The sequence below is a fragment of the Lissotriton helveticus genome, chromosome 2_1 (genome assembly GCF_964261635.1).
Source record: "Lissotriton helveticus chromosome 2_1, aLisHel1.1, whole genome shotgun sequence".
Classification (NCBI taxonomy): Eukaryota; Metazoa; Chordata; class Amphibia; order Caudata; family Salamandridae; genus Lissotriton; species Lissotriton helveticus.
The window spans coordinates 445,660,277-445,675,123 of record NC_136059.1 but is presented as its reverse complement, the minus strand read 5'-3'; the positions used below and the strand labels follow the sequence as shown (position 1 = coordinate 445,675,123).

General features: G+C 47.8%; 1 protein-coding gene across 1 annotated transcript in view; it reads right to left on the bottom strand.

The window, feature by feature from the left end:
• Positions 1–1,123: 1,123 nt before the first annotated feature.
• SNX18 (sorting nexin 18) overlaps positions 1,124–14,847 on the bottom strand; it is a 101,892-nt gene continuing 88,168 nt past the window's right edge. The window contains exon 2 of the mRNA XM_078675075.1: positions 1,124–2,109. Within this exon, the coding sequence (XP_078531201.1) occupies positions 1,856–2,109 (254 nt within the window). The 3' untranslated portion in view covers positions 1,124–1,855. The remainder of the gene's footprint in view (positions 2,110–14,847) is intronic.

The following is a 14,847-nucleotide window of genomic DNA, read 5'->3' as shown; positions in this document are numbered from 1 at the left end:
CTCTCATCAGTAATTTCAAAGCGCAGTAAGTCGTAATTGAGCCCAGTGATTCAATGCATCACAAACCTCAAAGCCAAGTTTGTAACAAAAGTGTCTACATCACATGTATTCAAAATATTCAATGATTCCTATGTTACATTCACCAAGAATTACGTATATACATTATCTATTCAAATCCCAATAATACAATGGCAATACTCAAAACAATGTATATACACCCATGAAAGACGCAGGCTCAGACCCCCAGCAACACAGTCAGACTATCAATCACAGTACATATGTACCATTCAAATCACATATATCAGTCATCCATACGATGCATACATTTTTGTTACAAACTTGGCTTTGAGGTTTGTGATGCACTGAATCACTGGGATCAATTGCCACCTATTGTGCTTTGACATTTCTGACGAGTTGTCTTACTTTAATGTATGCACCAGGCTGCAGGTGGGTTCTTGGGTGGATTGTGGTTTCCTCCCTTGCTCCCTGACCCCGGCCTGTGCACCCATTGTTACAGGGCCCTGTGTCTCGCGTGCGAGCTTCTGCTTACTCGGCAGCAGTAATGCTGACACATCCGGTGAGTGTAAGCCTTTCATGCCGGGTCTTGAAGACAAATGTACTTAGCCAGTGTACAAGGAGCTCAATCAGTAAAGCGGGCTTGAATCTGGTTAAACAGGCCTTGTGGTTGTGAGTATGGGACCAGCTGTTTGGGAGGGAAACATGGAATCTGGAAAGAGTAATACTATACTAATGTAATCACATGGAATTCGATCTTTGCTGTATAGTAATGCGTGAAGGTAAGTTTATTGGCTTACTCGTCCGAATCACGTTTTAATCGGTCACATGCACTTTCAGCGAGGCTGCTTAAATTGTTTTAGTGACAAAGTATGTTCAATGTGTAATTGAAGAAAAAATGCGAGGCAATCGCCTGGATTTTTAATTAGCACATGTGTCGACCTTTTAAAGACTGATCGCCAAGTGTTTGAGCCAATCCTGAAAAGAATGTTGAGTGGATTAGTGAATCGCAGCGGCAGGCCCACTGGTTAAAGAACCCATCTTTAAATGACCAGTGCACACACGCCCTCCCACGTGGTTACCCACCCAGTAACTGAGGACTCACTGATACTTTGAAAGAGAGTTTTTATTATTAGATGTATCCTCTTAAATATCTACCCTGGGTGTTAGGTAGGCTCGTCCGATGACATCCTTCGCGAGTGTCCATCACACACGGTTCTTGTCCTCATGATTGCAGTTCTCAAGCCTGGTTTACCTTCCTCAGTGTCCGCCTTCTTTGTTTTGAATCGACTGCCTGCAGGATCCCTCTTTTCCAGCCAACAAGATGTGTGCTTTGTAGGCCCAGCAGGAAGGCTCGGGTTCGGTTCTGCGAGTTTGTGCATGTGTTTTACGTACTATGGGAGAGTGGCTGCTAGAAAATGGAAAACAAGTTCAAAGGCACCGAGTTGAATAGCTGCTCAGGTAGGACCATGTAAACAGGAAGTCTGGATAATCCAAGTATAGGAGTAAAAAGGCATCTGAAGCAGGCTTTTATCTCCCTGCCCACTTTTTAAGTATGCACTAAAAAGCATACTTTCAAAAGCAATAAGGCAAATTGTATACTCATTATTAAAAAGTCCCAGTTACAATGGTAGTGTAGGCATACATAGTATAACTTAGTTACAATCTGTGTGGTACTCTATGGTAACGTTAAAGGCTCTCCCCGCATCAGGGGCGGGCCAGGTACGACTGTAAAATAGACCGAGAGCAGAACTGCTCCTCCTTGTAGAACTGCCAACTGTTGGCGATCGTTCGAGCGAGGTGTAGCCCCTGGTTCAAGGGGATGCTCAGAGCGCATGCGCTAAACGCTGTCATACTTATGAAGCGCTTCATCCAACTTTTGTGTCACTTTTTGGAAGAACGCGATCTGCTGCTGTAAGAAATGCTGCATCTGGGATCGGTAGTCCCGCACTCGGATCTTGTGGAAATGCTGGATTTCTGCTAAGGTGGCGAAAGAAATAATATTGCAGCGGTCGTGAATGCCCTCCGCCTTGGCCGGCTCCATCTTGCCTTCTTCGACGTGCTTCTTGCTCTCCTTCACTTTGGTAAGAGCGCCTGCAAAAGGAGAGAAAAATATGCCGTGAGTGGGGGCAGATGGCGGGACAGTGATGCACAGTGCTGTAACATGGAAAGGCAACACGCAGACCATCCCCCCAGGTATTACGTAAGAGACAGCGTGGACTGCGCGCGCTTCTGAAGAATTGTTGTCTTGGAAGGAAGGGGCGGTCACCTCTCATCACAACAATTCCAAGAGCCTGATTGCGCAAAGCTCGACTGCGCCAGCACACATTGTCAGGGTGTTGCGTTACTGCACACACGACAACACTTCAGAGGTGGGACCGGAACTGAAACACACAAAACATGCGAGCATCTGACATTGCACCCCACAGCCAGCACCACAGAGGGCTGATCGAGATTGCAAATACATTCATCTTTATGTGATGCTGCGAACTCATGGGAGATCTTTACATGGTTCACGAGGGCATGTGTCAGGAGTGTGAACCGGGTAACAGGGCAGCGCACCGGGGCATATCAACCCAGAGCAGACAATGGGACATTGCATACCAAGCCGGGGGGGGGGGGGGGGGGGGGGGGGGGGGGGGGAGCTAGCTTCACGACTGTTTAAAGTTGTGTCAACATTTGATAGAATTTAAGACCCTTTCCCCTTGGGCCCCGATCTTTGCCACGCTGGCGCCCGAGACAAAGCAAAGGTAACAGGCAAGTGTCGTTTCACCACATTGCTTCTGGATTGGTTTATTGTGACTTGTCATCCCCCACGAATATTCCCTGCAAATAATAAAAGTGAAAACTGCCTGGGAGGGAATCCTACAAACCTCATGTAAACTGGAAAGAGCAAGTATTTTTAAGATATAAATACAAGCCCTGGGCTGTCAAGGAGGAGTGAGGGCAGAGGGTAACACGGAGGGGGTCAATTCAGTCTTGCTGGTCAGTGCAGTAACTGTTTAATGGAGAGGTGTGGCTCACTGGTTAAAGGCGGCAGACCTGTAAGCAGAGAACGGCCCGGGACCAGGGTTCAATTCCCGACGCGGCAGGGTCTTGGACCAGGGTCAACGGACTCGATAATTCTCGCCTCAGTGCCTACTCTAACCAGGGAACACACTCGGTAACTCTGGGCATTAAGCTTGCCTCATCTCTACAACGGCCCCCCACAGACGCGGGGGATGCCTGGTTTCACCCTGGAGATACCCAGAAAGGAACATCTCACAGGGAAAACCAGGACGGGTTCCCCAGCGGTCTACAGCGCCAGGACACTCGGGTAGAGTAACAGTGCGCTTTAAAAGTATCCCACATTTACATTTACATTTAATGCATCTGAGTAGGTTTTCGTTCCCTCTTCTTTGCCCTTTGCAAGGTTTTCCCTTTCTTGCGCTTGGGAAATGTTTAATAAGGAAAATTAAGCGCCGGTCCCCAAGAATGAGTGCTGGTGAGTAGCTTCGGGAAGCCCTAGCTTTTGCAGCTTAAAGGGAGGGGGGGGAGTGGGAGGTTGACAGTTATTTATTTTATGAGCATTTCCTGTGTGTAGCTCTGCACACAAAACAAAAGCTCTTAAAAAGACAAAAATATTGGACACTAATAAAAAAAGAGGTCAAGCAAGGAAAGTTAATTACATCAAAGAAATGAAGAGCGAAAGGGGCTGGAAGGAAGAGTGAAATGAAGAGCATATGAAAATGAAGAAAGTGGCGAGACAGAAGGGTAAAAAAGATGAAAGAATGGATGCACGGATGAATGGACTGATCAGTGTAAGGATAACTAATATGTGCATGAGTGACAGAAAGAGTCTGGAATGATAAAAGTCAAGATGATTGGTCGCCTGGATGGAGGTGTGGAAGGATGGATTGCTGGATTTATTAAAGGAGGGTGAATTGGATGAATGGATGGGTAAAAGGATGTATGAATGTTTGGAATTGTGAGCGTAAAGATGGATGGAAAATTAATAATGAAAGAGTGGGAGTGGATGGATGGAATGGTGAAAGGATGAAAAGATGGATAGACGCTGTATACATGAAAAGCTTAAAGAATAACGGAAGGCGTTAATAAGGGACCTCCCCTAGAGTGGGTAGGGCTTACTTGCTTTGCCCACCCAACGGAATTCGAGGTCTGGATCAAAGTAGGGGGTATTTTAATTTGTTGGCTACTCCCTTTGAGTCCCACCAGCAACTACAGGCTCAAATTAAGCACTGGGTGTCAGGCAGGCTAAAGTTTGAATCACGACCAGATAAGGGGCCGACTGCCTTTGGGATCCTTCAAAGGTATGAAAAGAGCTAAGCAAACAAACTTTACTCCAAATTTAGCCCTCTTTGGCTAAGCGGAAGTAGGTGACGTCTGCATCTGTACAGGATGTGTAGTTTCTCCTTAGGTTATAATAATAATAGTTGCTATTTGTAAAGCGTGGACATATCACCCGCTTAAGGGTTTCAAGGCGCTGGTGACCCTCTGGGAGATTAAGTCAGCTATTGCCCAGAATCACATGTTGTTGAGCAGCGGCCGGCGATCAAATCGCGAGCACCGCGCTCCAGAGTCAGCTGCTCTGACCGCTGCCCACACCTCTCCATCCAGCTTTGGTAGCGCTTCTAGTTCTACAGTGTACATTGGAGCAGATTAGACTCTATTTGTGACATTAAAAAGCTGCATGGCTCCTGCTCATCCCACCAACTTCCATTCAAGCTCCAACAGCCATTTTTGCCCATATGGCCTCATTTAACTCAACTGACAGCATCTCCGCCTTGTGATAAGCAATAAGGCAAATTGTATACTCATTATTAAAAATCCCAGTTACAATGGTAGTGTAGGCATACATAGTATAACTTAGTTACAATCTGTGGTACTCTATGGTAGCGACAGCAATTTTTGACAATATGGCCTCAATTTCACTCAACTGACAGCATCTCGGCCTTGTGCATCGTGCCATGTGAATATGTTGTCCTTCTGCAATTACAACCCCTTTGCTGTAAATGCACTTACCACTTCTCTGCACAGGTGTGATATGTAGCTGCCTCCAACCTCCCACCCCTCACTGAGGACTACGTATTGCTTAGTGGCCCAACAGTGTCGCCATGGTTTGTGCCTCTCTTGCTTGTGAGTGGACCCCCCTCCCCCTAAAGTACATACACTGGTTGTTTGAGCCATGCCTACGGGGTTGAGTGTTTGTCACCGCATACATGAGATATGTGCACTCTACCTATCATGGCTTCTGTGACGATCTCAACCTTCTGAAACGGACCACTCCTAAAACACCTCTCCACAACACCTCATGCTTGGACGTTAAGTGGGAGGACGGGAGGGAACGGCACTGGGGAGTGGGAGGGCAGTAGGAGGGTAAAGCATCGGGGAGGGGAGGGAAGTGGTAGGGGACGGCCCCAGGGAGTGAGAGGGCAGTGGTAGGGGACGGCACTGGGGTGTGGGAGGGCGGGAGGGGACGGCACTGGGGTGTGGGAGGGCGGGAGGGGACGGCACTGGGGTGTGGGAGGGCGGGAGGGGACGGCACTGGAGTGTGGGAGGGCGGGAGGGAACGGCACAGGGGTGTGGGAGGGCGGGAGGGAACGGCACAGGGGTGTGGGAGGGCGGGAGGGAACGGCACAGGGGTGTGGGAGGGCGGGAGGGAACGGCACTGGGGTGTGGGAGGGCAGGAGGGAACGGCACTGGGGTGTGGGAGGGCGGGAGGGAACGGCACTGGGGTGTGGGAGGGCGGGAGGGAACGGCACTGGGGTGTGGGAGGGCGGGAGGGAACGGCACTGGGGTGTGGAGGGCGGGAGGACGGCACCTGGGGTGTGGGAAGGGCGGGAGGGGGCGGCACTGGGGTGTGGGAGGGCGGGAGGGGACGGCACTGGGGGGCGGGAGGGGACGGCACTGGGGTGTGGGAGGGGACGGCACTGGGGTGTGGGAGGGCGGGAGGGAACGGCACTGGGGTGTGGGAGGGCGGGAGGGAACGGCACTGGGGTGTGGGAGGGGGGGACGGCACTGGGGTGTGGGAGGGGACGGCACTGGGGTGTGGGAGGGCGGGAGGGGACGGCACTGGGGTGTGGGAGGGCGGGAGGGGACGGCACTGGGGTGTGGGAGGGCGGGAATGGACGGCACTGGGGTGTGGGAAGGGACGGCATTGGGGTGTGGGAAGGCGGGAAGGGAGGGCACCGGGGTGTGGGACGGCACCCACAGGGATTGCACCGGGGAGTGGGAGGGCGGGAGGAGACCGCACAGGAGAGTGGGAAGGGACAGCACCAGGGATTGACATCACTGGGAAGTGGGGGGGCAAGAGTGGACGCACCGGGGAGTTTACGGCACCGGGGTGGGAGGGCGGAAGGAGATGGCACTGTGGTGTGGCCGGGTGGGGACCGCACCGTGGAGTGTGAGGGGACAGCAATGGGGTGAGGGAGGTTGGTAGGGCGACGGCACCGGGAGAGTGGGAGGACAAGAGGTAACAGCACCGGGGCGTAGGAGGCCAGGAGGGGACAGCAATGGGGTGAGGGAGGGGACAGCAACGGGGTCTGGGAGACAACTACCGAGAGTGGGAAGCAGCACAAAACGGTAGAAGCACAAGAGCAAAAAAGCAACGTAAAGGAGAAGCACACAAGGGTAACCACAAAACAAACGGAGCAATTAAAAGCACACTGTGGAGAGAAAAACATGGTGTGTGGCGGAGAGGGGGACAGGGGAAGAGTAGTGTACTGGGGAAATAGCTTGAAACATCTCATGCAGTATTTAACTAAAAAAAGAAAAGTAGTGCCTGGAAAGAAAGTGGTGGCAAAACACAAGTGATTAGCCTATTCTCCAAGTGATGGCCATTCACAGGAAACAGAAGGAAAGTCCACACAAGCTAACAAATTTAAGCAAATGAGAGTGACAAAGCCAACCAGGTTAAAACAATGGACAGGGTATCGGGCCACTTAGTGGACAATGTGTTTATTCATAGCCAGACAGCCTGTGCTGTCTGTTAGGCAAGGCAAGATCTAGAAAATAGCAAACAGCAAAATAGCAAATCATTAAACCTACACCTGAAATGTTATGGATGCTACAACTACCTCATAAGATCTCAATGGCGAATGTGCCAGCCCCAGAGGCAATAATTGTAGTACCTGTTAACATTCAACAACATGGGGTCCAGAATATAATGGGTGAAATAATGACAACCTATGAATTTTGCCCCTCAAAGTGGAACATATCACTTGGATTTTGTTTTTTTCTGCACCAAAATCTGCATGTTTTTGAATTTCCTCAGAATCTTTCCCCCGATGAATTTCATCAAGTTTGACTTATTGACATGTACTGCATAAAAAAGGTGGAGGTGAAGTCTATTGCACACAGTTAACTATACTCTACTCATAAGTCTGCCCCAGGCACAAACAGGGGTTTGCTTAGGGGACATAACTAACGGGCCGACTGGTAACCAGTACCTAAGAAGAAAGCCTATTCCACAGTGTAATTAATACCAACGTCAAACCACTTTCATTCCAGCGTTCGAAGATGGGGATGTGTTTGCTCTTCTGTGGATGAACAGCTTTCTAACTACCCCTTAAAATGACTGAGCAATGTAAAGACACCAGGTACTCAAACAGCCTTAGTTTTTTTCCACTGAACAGGACTGGTAGAATGTTACATCATATCTTAAGTCTTCAACGTCTCTAATTTGGTACTTCAATCCATACTGTCCGCTTCACTTAGATTCTGCAAATGAGGGAAAAGTTGGATCTAATTGAGGTCTACAAATTTGGCACAAGTGATTCCTACTTTCCAAATACAATTACAGAACAACAAACGGCCTATTTGACCCTGCCATTTCTGATGCAGGGACAATGGGCATGTGCACATAAGGAGGAATGGCCTCTCACCCAAAGCACTGCAGCTCCTTATGTGGAGAGATCGCATACCTCAGGTAGCCGAAACTAGGTGTCCGACTGATTGGTGGACGTATATTAAAAGGCCCTTAGTAAAGGGAGGCGGTAGCCATCATGCTTGTACATTTAAGGTGGTAGCAGGTAGGGTCACTGGCCTTCGTCTTCCTTTGGCTAGCCTGAGGAGAAATCAGCAACAGTTTTTTTAATTGTTCGTTGTTTTAAAGATCAAGGTGCTGTGTGCAAATTTACAGCAGAGTCCTGTATGATCTAACAGACCAGCGGTGTGTGGTCTGTAAAAAAGACCACACACCGCTCTCATAAGCATTCTTAATACGTGGAAAGCGAATGGATGAAGTGCAGAAAGTGCGATGTAAGAGCGTCTCATTCATCCAACTGAATAGATTTCTTCGGCTGGGGCATCTAAGCCACACTGAGCTCCTGCACATTAACCAGAACACACCACGCAAAGTAAAACATCCTGGAAAAACGGAAGAACGTCCAGGCCATGAATGAAGTGGGATGGGACAGGATGTGATTAAGAGAATGGCCCTTGCAGCACTGAAGTGCATCCGTACATATACATACAACACTGCAAACCGCCACAGAGAACACAAGGCCCATTCAATTACACGACAGTCTGTTCACAGCAGAGAATAAAAGAACAAGAGGCTTGGCGCGGTTGTAAGTCCCAGACACCTACTCAATCAATCGTGCAAGAACGAACTGGTCCTACACAATCTCTTAAGGAACATCTCTCAATAAGTGGACTTTTCAGCATCTGATTCTGTGCAAACAGCACTATTATGGTGCAAACAGCGCTGATTGTTGTGCAAACACACGCCCACTCTCCTCCTGACCAAGCCAGCAATTAACGGTGCTGACAGCAGCATAAAAACTGTTTATATCAATAAAACACCAGTCAAAACCTCAGACATGTTGTCCTACAACAGAATTAATGCGAATATGTATATTAACTACTTGAATAAATGCATAAGCAAATGTACATTTCAATTACCAACACGAGCTAAGTATAGCACATATTCAGTTTAAAAGAGAAATATTTCAGCTGTGTTGCAAAAATTAGTGACTCCATGCTGGGCGCAGGTTCTTTGGCATTAACGGTGAGCTCTGTCGACTGGAATATTAAGAAGGTGAAAGTATGCGATCACTAGGCGTCATTAAGAGGCCAATAGCTCCTTAATCTGTTTTTATTGCATGTGGTAGGCAGAATACCAGTTTAAAAGTCAATAAAAAAGAGGGAAGAAGGAAAAGAAAGGGGCAAACATCTATCTGTTATTTCCTTTTACCCTTTCTCTGTTTCGCTTCTCTTTCCACATATGCCTTATGAGTTGTATTGTTATGATTTTCCACTTGTACTGATGTAAGGTTTTGTATTGTGTTGTCTTAAAACCAAATAAAATTTCTTAAACTGAAAAAAAAAAGTCAATAAAAAAGTTGTGTAAAAGTAATCTTAAAGTACAAACATATCTCAAGAATTTAACGTATCTCATACAGGAAGGAAGTTCAACAAATCAGTAGCCCTACACCCCAGAAAATAAATAAAAACATTTCATTAATGTGTACGATGGGTAACAGTGCTCAATGGAGACCTATAAATGTCATAATTGGGAAGAGCTGCATTCCAGTACCTTATAAATAACTGAAGCAACACATCTGTATTTTGACTGCTGTTTAAGAAGTTAATTTGGATTAACATTCTTTTAGATTTTGAGGCTGATGGGAACACAATCTTAGTAGAGCAGCTTGTGGTTTCATACATGTGTTTACATACTGGTCTACTTAAGAAAGGGCATTCACACTTCTCAATGGGGCTGCCTTGGAGCGAGAGATCTTGGTGCCGTCAGCATTTTGATAGCACTTTAAACCATCTCCTTCACTCATGTCTTTAGGGGCGAGCATAGGCATCAAACAAAAACTCAATGATTCTTACTTCTTTGGGGACTTGTAAAGACAGGTACTCACCTAAGACCTATGGGACACCATGGCTGCCTGCAGGGCCCCCACCTTCCAATATGGCGGTTGTCAGTCATTAAGCAGTACTGCCACTGCTTAATGGTTTGGTGCCTTAAAACATGGCAATCCAGAAATAACCCCCAGTCCATGACATGAGGAAGTCATTCACGAGCAGGAATGAGGTCTACGTCTGAAGCAGGATTAAACATTTTTATTGACACTTTGTCAATACAAAGCAATACTTACAACAATTTCCAATATTAATTTCTATTTATCATTTAGATCGGGATACATAAGCTTCCTTCTCGGGGTAGCGCCTGGTGTCACGTACGACGTACAAACACTTACTGACCACCACGCTTTACGGGTCTACCTGCCCCCATGTTATTCCATTAATGATTTCGTAATCCCCGTCTACTGTTCTTCCCTGCCTTGTCACGGTGGGCGGTTAGAGCCGCTGCCCAGGATTCAAGTAATGCCCACATCAATGGCACTCCTTTAATAATAACTATTAACAATTTAACAAATAAAAATTGGAAAAAAAGAAAAAGGAAAATAAACAAAAAAGAAACAAAGAAAAGAAAGACAAGCATTTGCAATGCAATAGGTCTCGCATTATTAAAGTTTGAGCTATTGTCGTTGCTAAATAATGCAACACCAATAGCTCAAACTGTAATAATGCGAGACCTATTGCATTGCAAATGCTTGTTATGTAAGTGATGTATGGACCGTGAAGGCCAAACAATCTGAAATAAATGCATTAAGATATTAAAGACCCGGATGCTATAAGAAGGATTGATGTATGTCTGTCAGCCCCCACCTGCTGGCAACCCCCCCCCCACCCCTTCACAGAAGCAGATCATAACGAATCGCCCTCCCCCTTAGGACGGATGAATGCCCCTCACGCTCACGGGGACAGGCTAACGACCAGAGCTTCATAAAGGCAGAATAAATCAACACACACCAACTTTACAGTAGAATATTGTCCAACACCCTCTCATTAAGGCCGATTAACCCCCCACCCCACACGAATACACACACACACAACTGCAGACTCGAGTCTAAGCGCTTCCATGAAGAGCAGATTCTGGGCTTTAAGTGGGATGAATGACAAGTCTCGGGACCCCCCCTCCGCCTCCCCACTGATAGCAATATATCCCTGCTGAGAACAGCCAGAACAATCCCACTGAATGCAAGGCTCTATTGGTGATAAATGCTGGCACTATCACACTGACAGCAAGGTATCTCAGCTGACAAGTCCCTGGACACCACCCCCCACACACACTCTCATTGGTATCAATTAATCCTGCCTGAGAAGTGCTCGCATCCTCCCACTGCTGAAAAGCACTGGTAAAATGCAATGATAGTAATGAATCTCTGCTGAGAAGTGCTTGAAGCCTCCCACTGATAGAAATGCATGTAGCCTCCCATTAGTAGCAATAATCCTGGCTGAGAAGAGTTTTTTCTCTTGCACTGACACCAGTCCACTACACCTTTCCGAGGACGCAGGTAGACGCACTTCTAGCATCTTTATATCTCCCACACTTTAAGCATAGTAGGTAGTGCTGCCCTTTTATAGCGCCACCATCACAAGCCTGGGGACGCTGCAAACAGATCCTTGCTAAACTGTCGACGCATAGTGTCCCAAAGCCACTGCTCGCACCTTGCCTTTGTTCATGCACTTCAATCATCTTTACATTTCACACAGTGCAAACCTGCGAGGTGGGGGTTCAATGTGTATAGAGCTACCGTTTCTCACTGCCACCACCCATCCGAGTCCGCTGAAGGCCGTCGTGCTCCTCGAAGACCAGTTGGAGCTGTGCATTAGCGCACTGCGCCACACGCACAGGTTTGGCGCAGTAAAGTGCGTGCCAGCTGCAACACACTGAACCCTACGCACCTAGACACTTCCGGCGCCGCCGCTCGTCTTCTGAGCCAGGGCGTCCTCGCAGAAGTTTACACCCGAGGGCGCTACAGAGAGTTACCCACTCTCACGTGCCCCCTGGTACTAGTATGCTGCGTCACAGAGTGCTTTTAAATCCCCGGCCCCTGTTACCTCTGCCACAGCGCTTAGAGCGCCTGGTTGCTGTGTAAGCGCTTCCCAAACGCTATATCTTCCTTTCAATTGAACTCAAACCCACTTTCGTCAGTGCTACACATTTGGAGTGCTGTTATTTGCAAATGGAGGTGTGTGTGGGGGGAGGGGCTCTCCTGAGGCCACCACAGTCTCTCCCAAGTGAGCTTAGACTTAACTGGAGGGTCCCTGACATTTCTTACTTGAGGGTCATCTTGACATTTCTTATGTCGATGAGGTGCCAGTCGATGAGGTGCCCCACCTCCCCTATGTCCGCAAACCCTTCTTGGAGCCCCAATGGTCGCCTTTGCAGACCCCTCACTAACATGGGAAAAAAGTAATTAAAAAAAAAAGTAAATACACGGAGCGCGGTGTTCCTGAAGCAGGCACCGCGCTTGGAATGAAAGTAATAACTAAAAAAAGTAAATGGTGTCCCTGAAGCGGGCACCGCACTCGGAAGTAAAGTAATATAAAAAACAGTAGTGGTGCGCGCACACCACAGAGGAGCGGGGGGAGGGAGCGCAGCAGGAGGGGAACGTGCGCTGCTGCACGTGCTGGCCACCGGTGGGAATGGGCGGAGCAAAGGCGGGACAATGTCCCGCCTTTGCCCAATTGCGTGCTGTATTTATTAAAAAAAGCATGCGAAAGCCAATTACTGCAGGCGAAAGCCAATTACTGCAGGCGAAAGCAAAACCACACGCACGAGCGTGTGGTTAGCTTTCTAAAGCCCTTTCAAGAGGTCTCGCGCTGCACGAGCATGCGCACTGCAACGCTAGGCGCTAGACCTAAAAAAGGAGGAAACTTAATAAAGTTCCGCATGTATAGGGGGCCAGAGTGCCATCCGTTTCCTATGATGCATTCAGTAACTCCGTTGATTGAGAGCTAGAGGTGGGTTTTTTAGTTAGGACAGAAAGAAATGGCGCTCAGACTAATACGCGTTATGTTCATAAGGATCTAAGTAAGTACAGTGCTGCCAGGTCGGGGGATTTACCCGATAACCCCCGGATTCGTGTGGGTCGAAGGATACACACTGGAGAATGAGCACAGTCCTGGGCACACGTGGTGAGGGTATTACAGAGTTAGTGTAAATGTTTTCACAATTTTGACAAAGCGGCGGTCGACACCAGTGTAGGTTTTGAAAACGTTTTTTTATCACAAGGCAACGACTGTATTGAACCAAACAACCAGCCGACACGTGTTTTGTCACAAGGAGTTATCCTGTGACTCTTCACCGCCAGGGTATAACAATGGCTGAGGCGATCCACGTAAAGTAAAGAGACACTGGATCCGTAAGGTGGACTGGCACCAGTCCACCTTACGGATCCAGTGTCTCTAAATCTCGCCTAACTGAGACCACAGGCGTACCCGCACCACCACACGTACTTTAAGTAGATCGCCTCAGCCTTCGTTATACACTGGCTTTTCACTACCGCCAATACCCGGTGCTCCTACCCCACCTTCCGCACAGACACTGGACGCCTACTCACTCAACCTGGGGCGCTACACGCCCATGGGCCGCCACTGCATATCCACCTTGGCCGCTTTAACTGATACTACAGTCTACGATTATTATTCCAGGGCCTCCACGGTCCAACCGCATCTTATTCTTGACGCAGGATCATCCAGTATTTCTCGCCGACTCAGCGCCAGCCCCAACGTCTTTCAGCTCTAGCACATCGCATACCCCAGACCGGGTTGGAATTATCACCGGTAACATGGGGCCTGCTCTCCTTCTTCCAACTCTGAACAGCCCTGAAGAGTCACAGGATAACTAAGTTGATTACTTCATATGTTCTGCGTGGTGGGCGGACCAACCTGGGGAGGTGTTGGGGGGGGGGAATAAACGGGGGGGGGATCTGACAAATGCAGGCTTTTAAATCTTGCTCTACAGTTACCAGAAAACTATGTTCTCCCAACATTGTAAGTGGAAAGATGGGTTGGAGATTTAACGATGAATTGCTGGAATAAAATATTTTCTTTGGATCTCCAAGAGTTAAAGAACCACATGAGACAGAGGTTTAGGTCATAGCCGACTCATTCATGACTGGTGTGAGCTCCTACAAGATAGGCCAGAAATAGGATACATATGTTCTAGGACTAAAGGTGTGGTAAATAAAGGCAGCTCACAGAATGCATGCCCCCCAATTCATTCCTCAACTGAACCGATTGATGCAAATCACTCAAACTCAAAGCCAAGTAACTGGAATTGCTTTGCAACTCCATTGAGCAATGTAGTAAAATCAAATTTTTCGGTATTGTCACCCCAGATTTTTCACCTTTTCTGAACCCAATTCTTGCTCACTATGGGACACTGTGCACTTTGCCACAGGTAAGCCTTGAAAAAGTTGTTTACACAACGAAACACGTGTGGGCTGTCTGCGTCTACTCTACACACTTCGCGTCAACAAAACCAAGATTCTTCTTGTCTACTGGATTAGGATTGTTTTATGATCTATTGTACATATCGCATGGTGCTATGTTTATTAAAACCAACTAACAACAGGGTCGGTTGGTAAACCAAATTGCTGCTGTGCTCTGTATTATATGTTTTGGTTCTAAATGTATAGAGAATGTTTTTTTCTATGCAGGGCAACACTGATTAAGTGGCACAGTGTTTTGCATTGAGCACGCTTTTACTCACTTACCCAAACTCATTGGAAGAAACCACAGAGCTGCTGAATTGGTCTATATTGCCACTGCCCCTTGCTCTCAATCTGTTACCAATAAGGGTGAAACCTGGGGAAGGGTTAGCCTAAACAGCCTCCAATGTAGGGTCTGATAGTCAGGGAGGAGCTTAGACGCCAAGTAGTGTCCACACACTTGCATCGATGGGCCACAAGAGCAGGGCATAATGGCCCAGGGGAGTCTGTGGACACCGATAGGACTACAATAGGG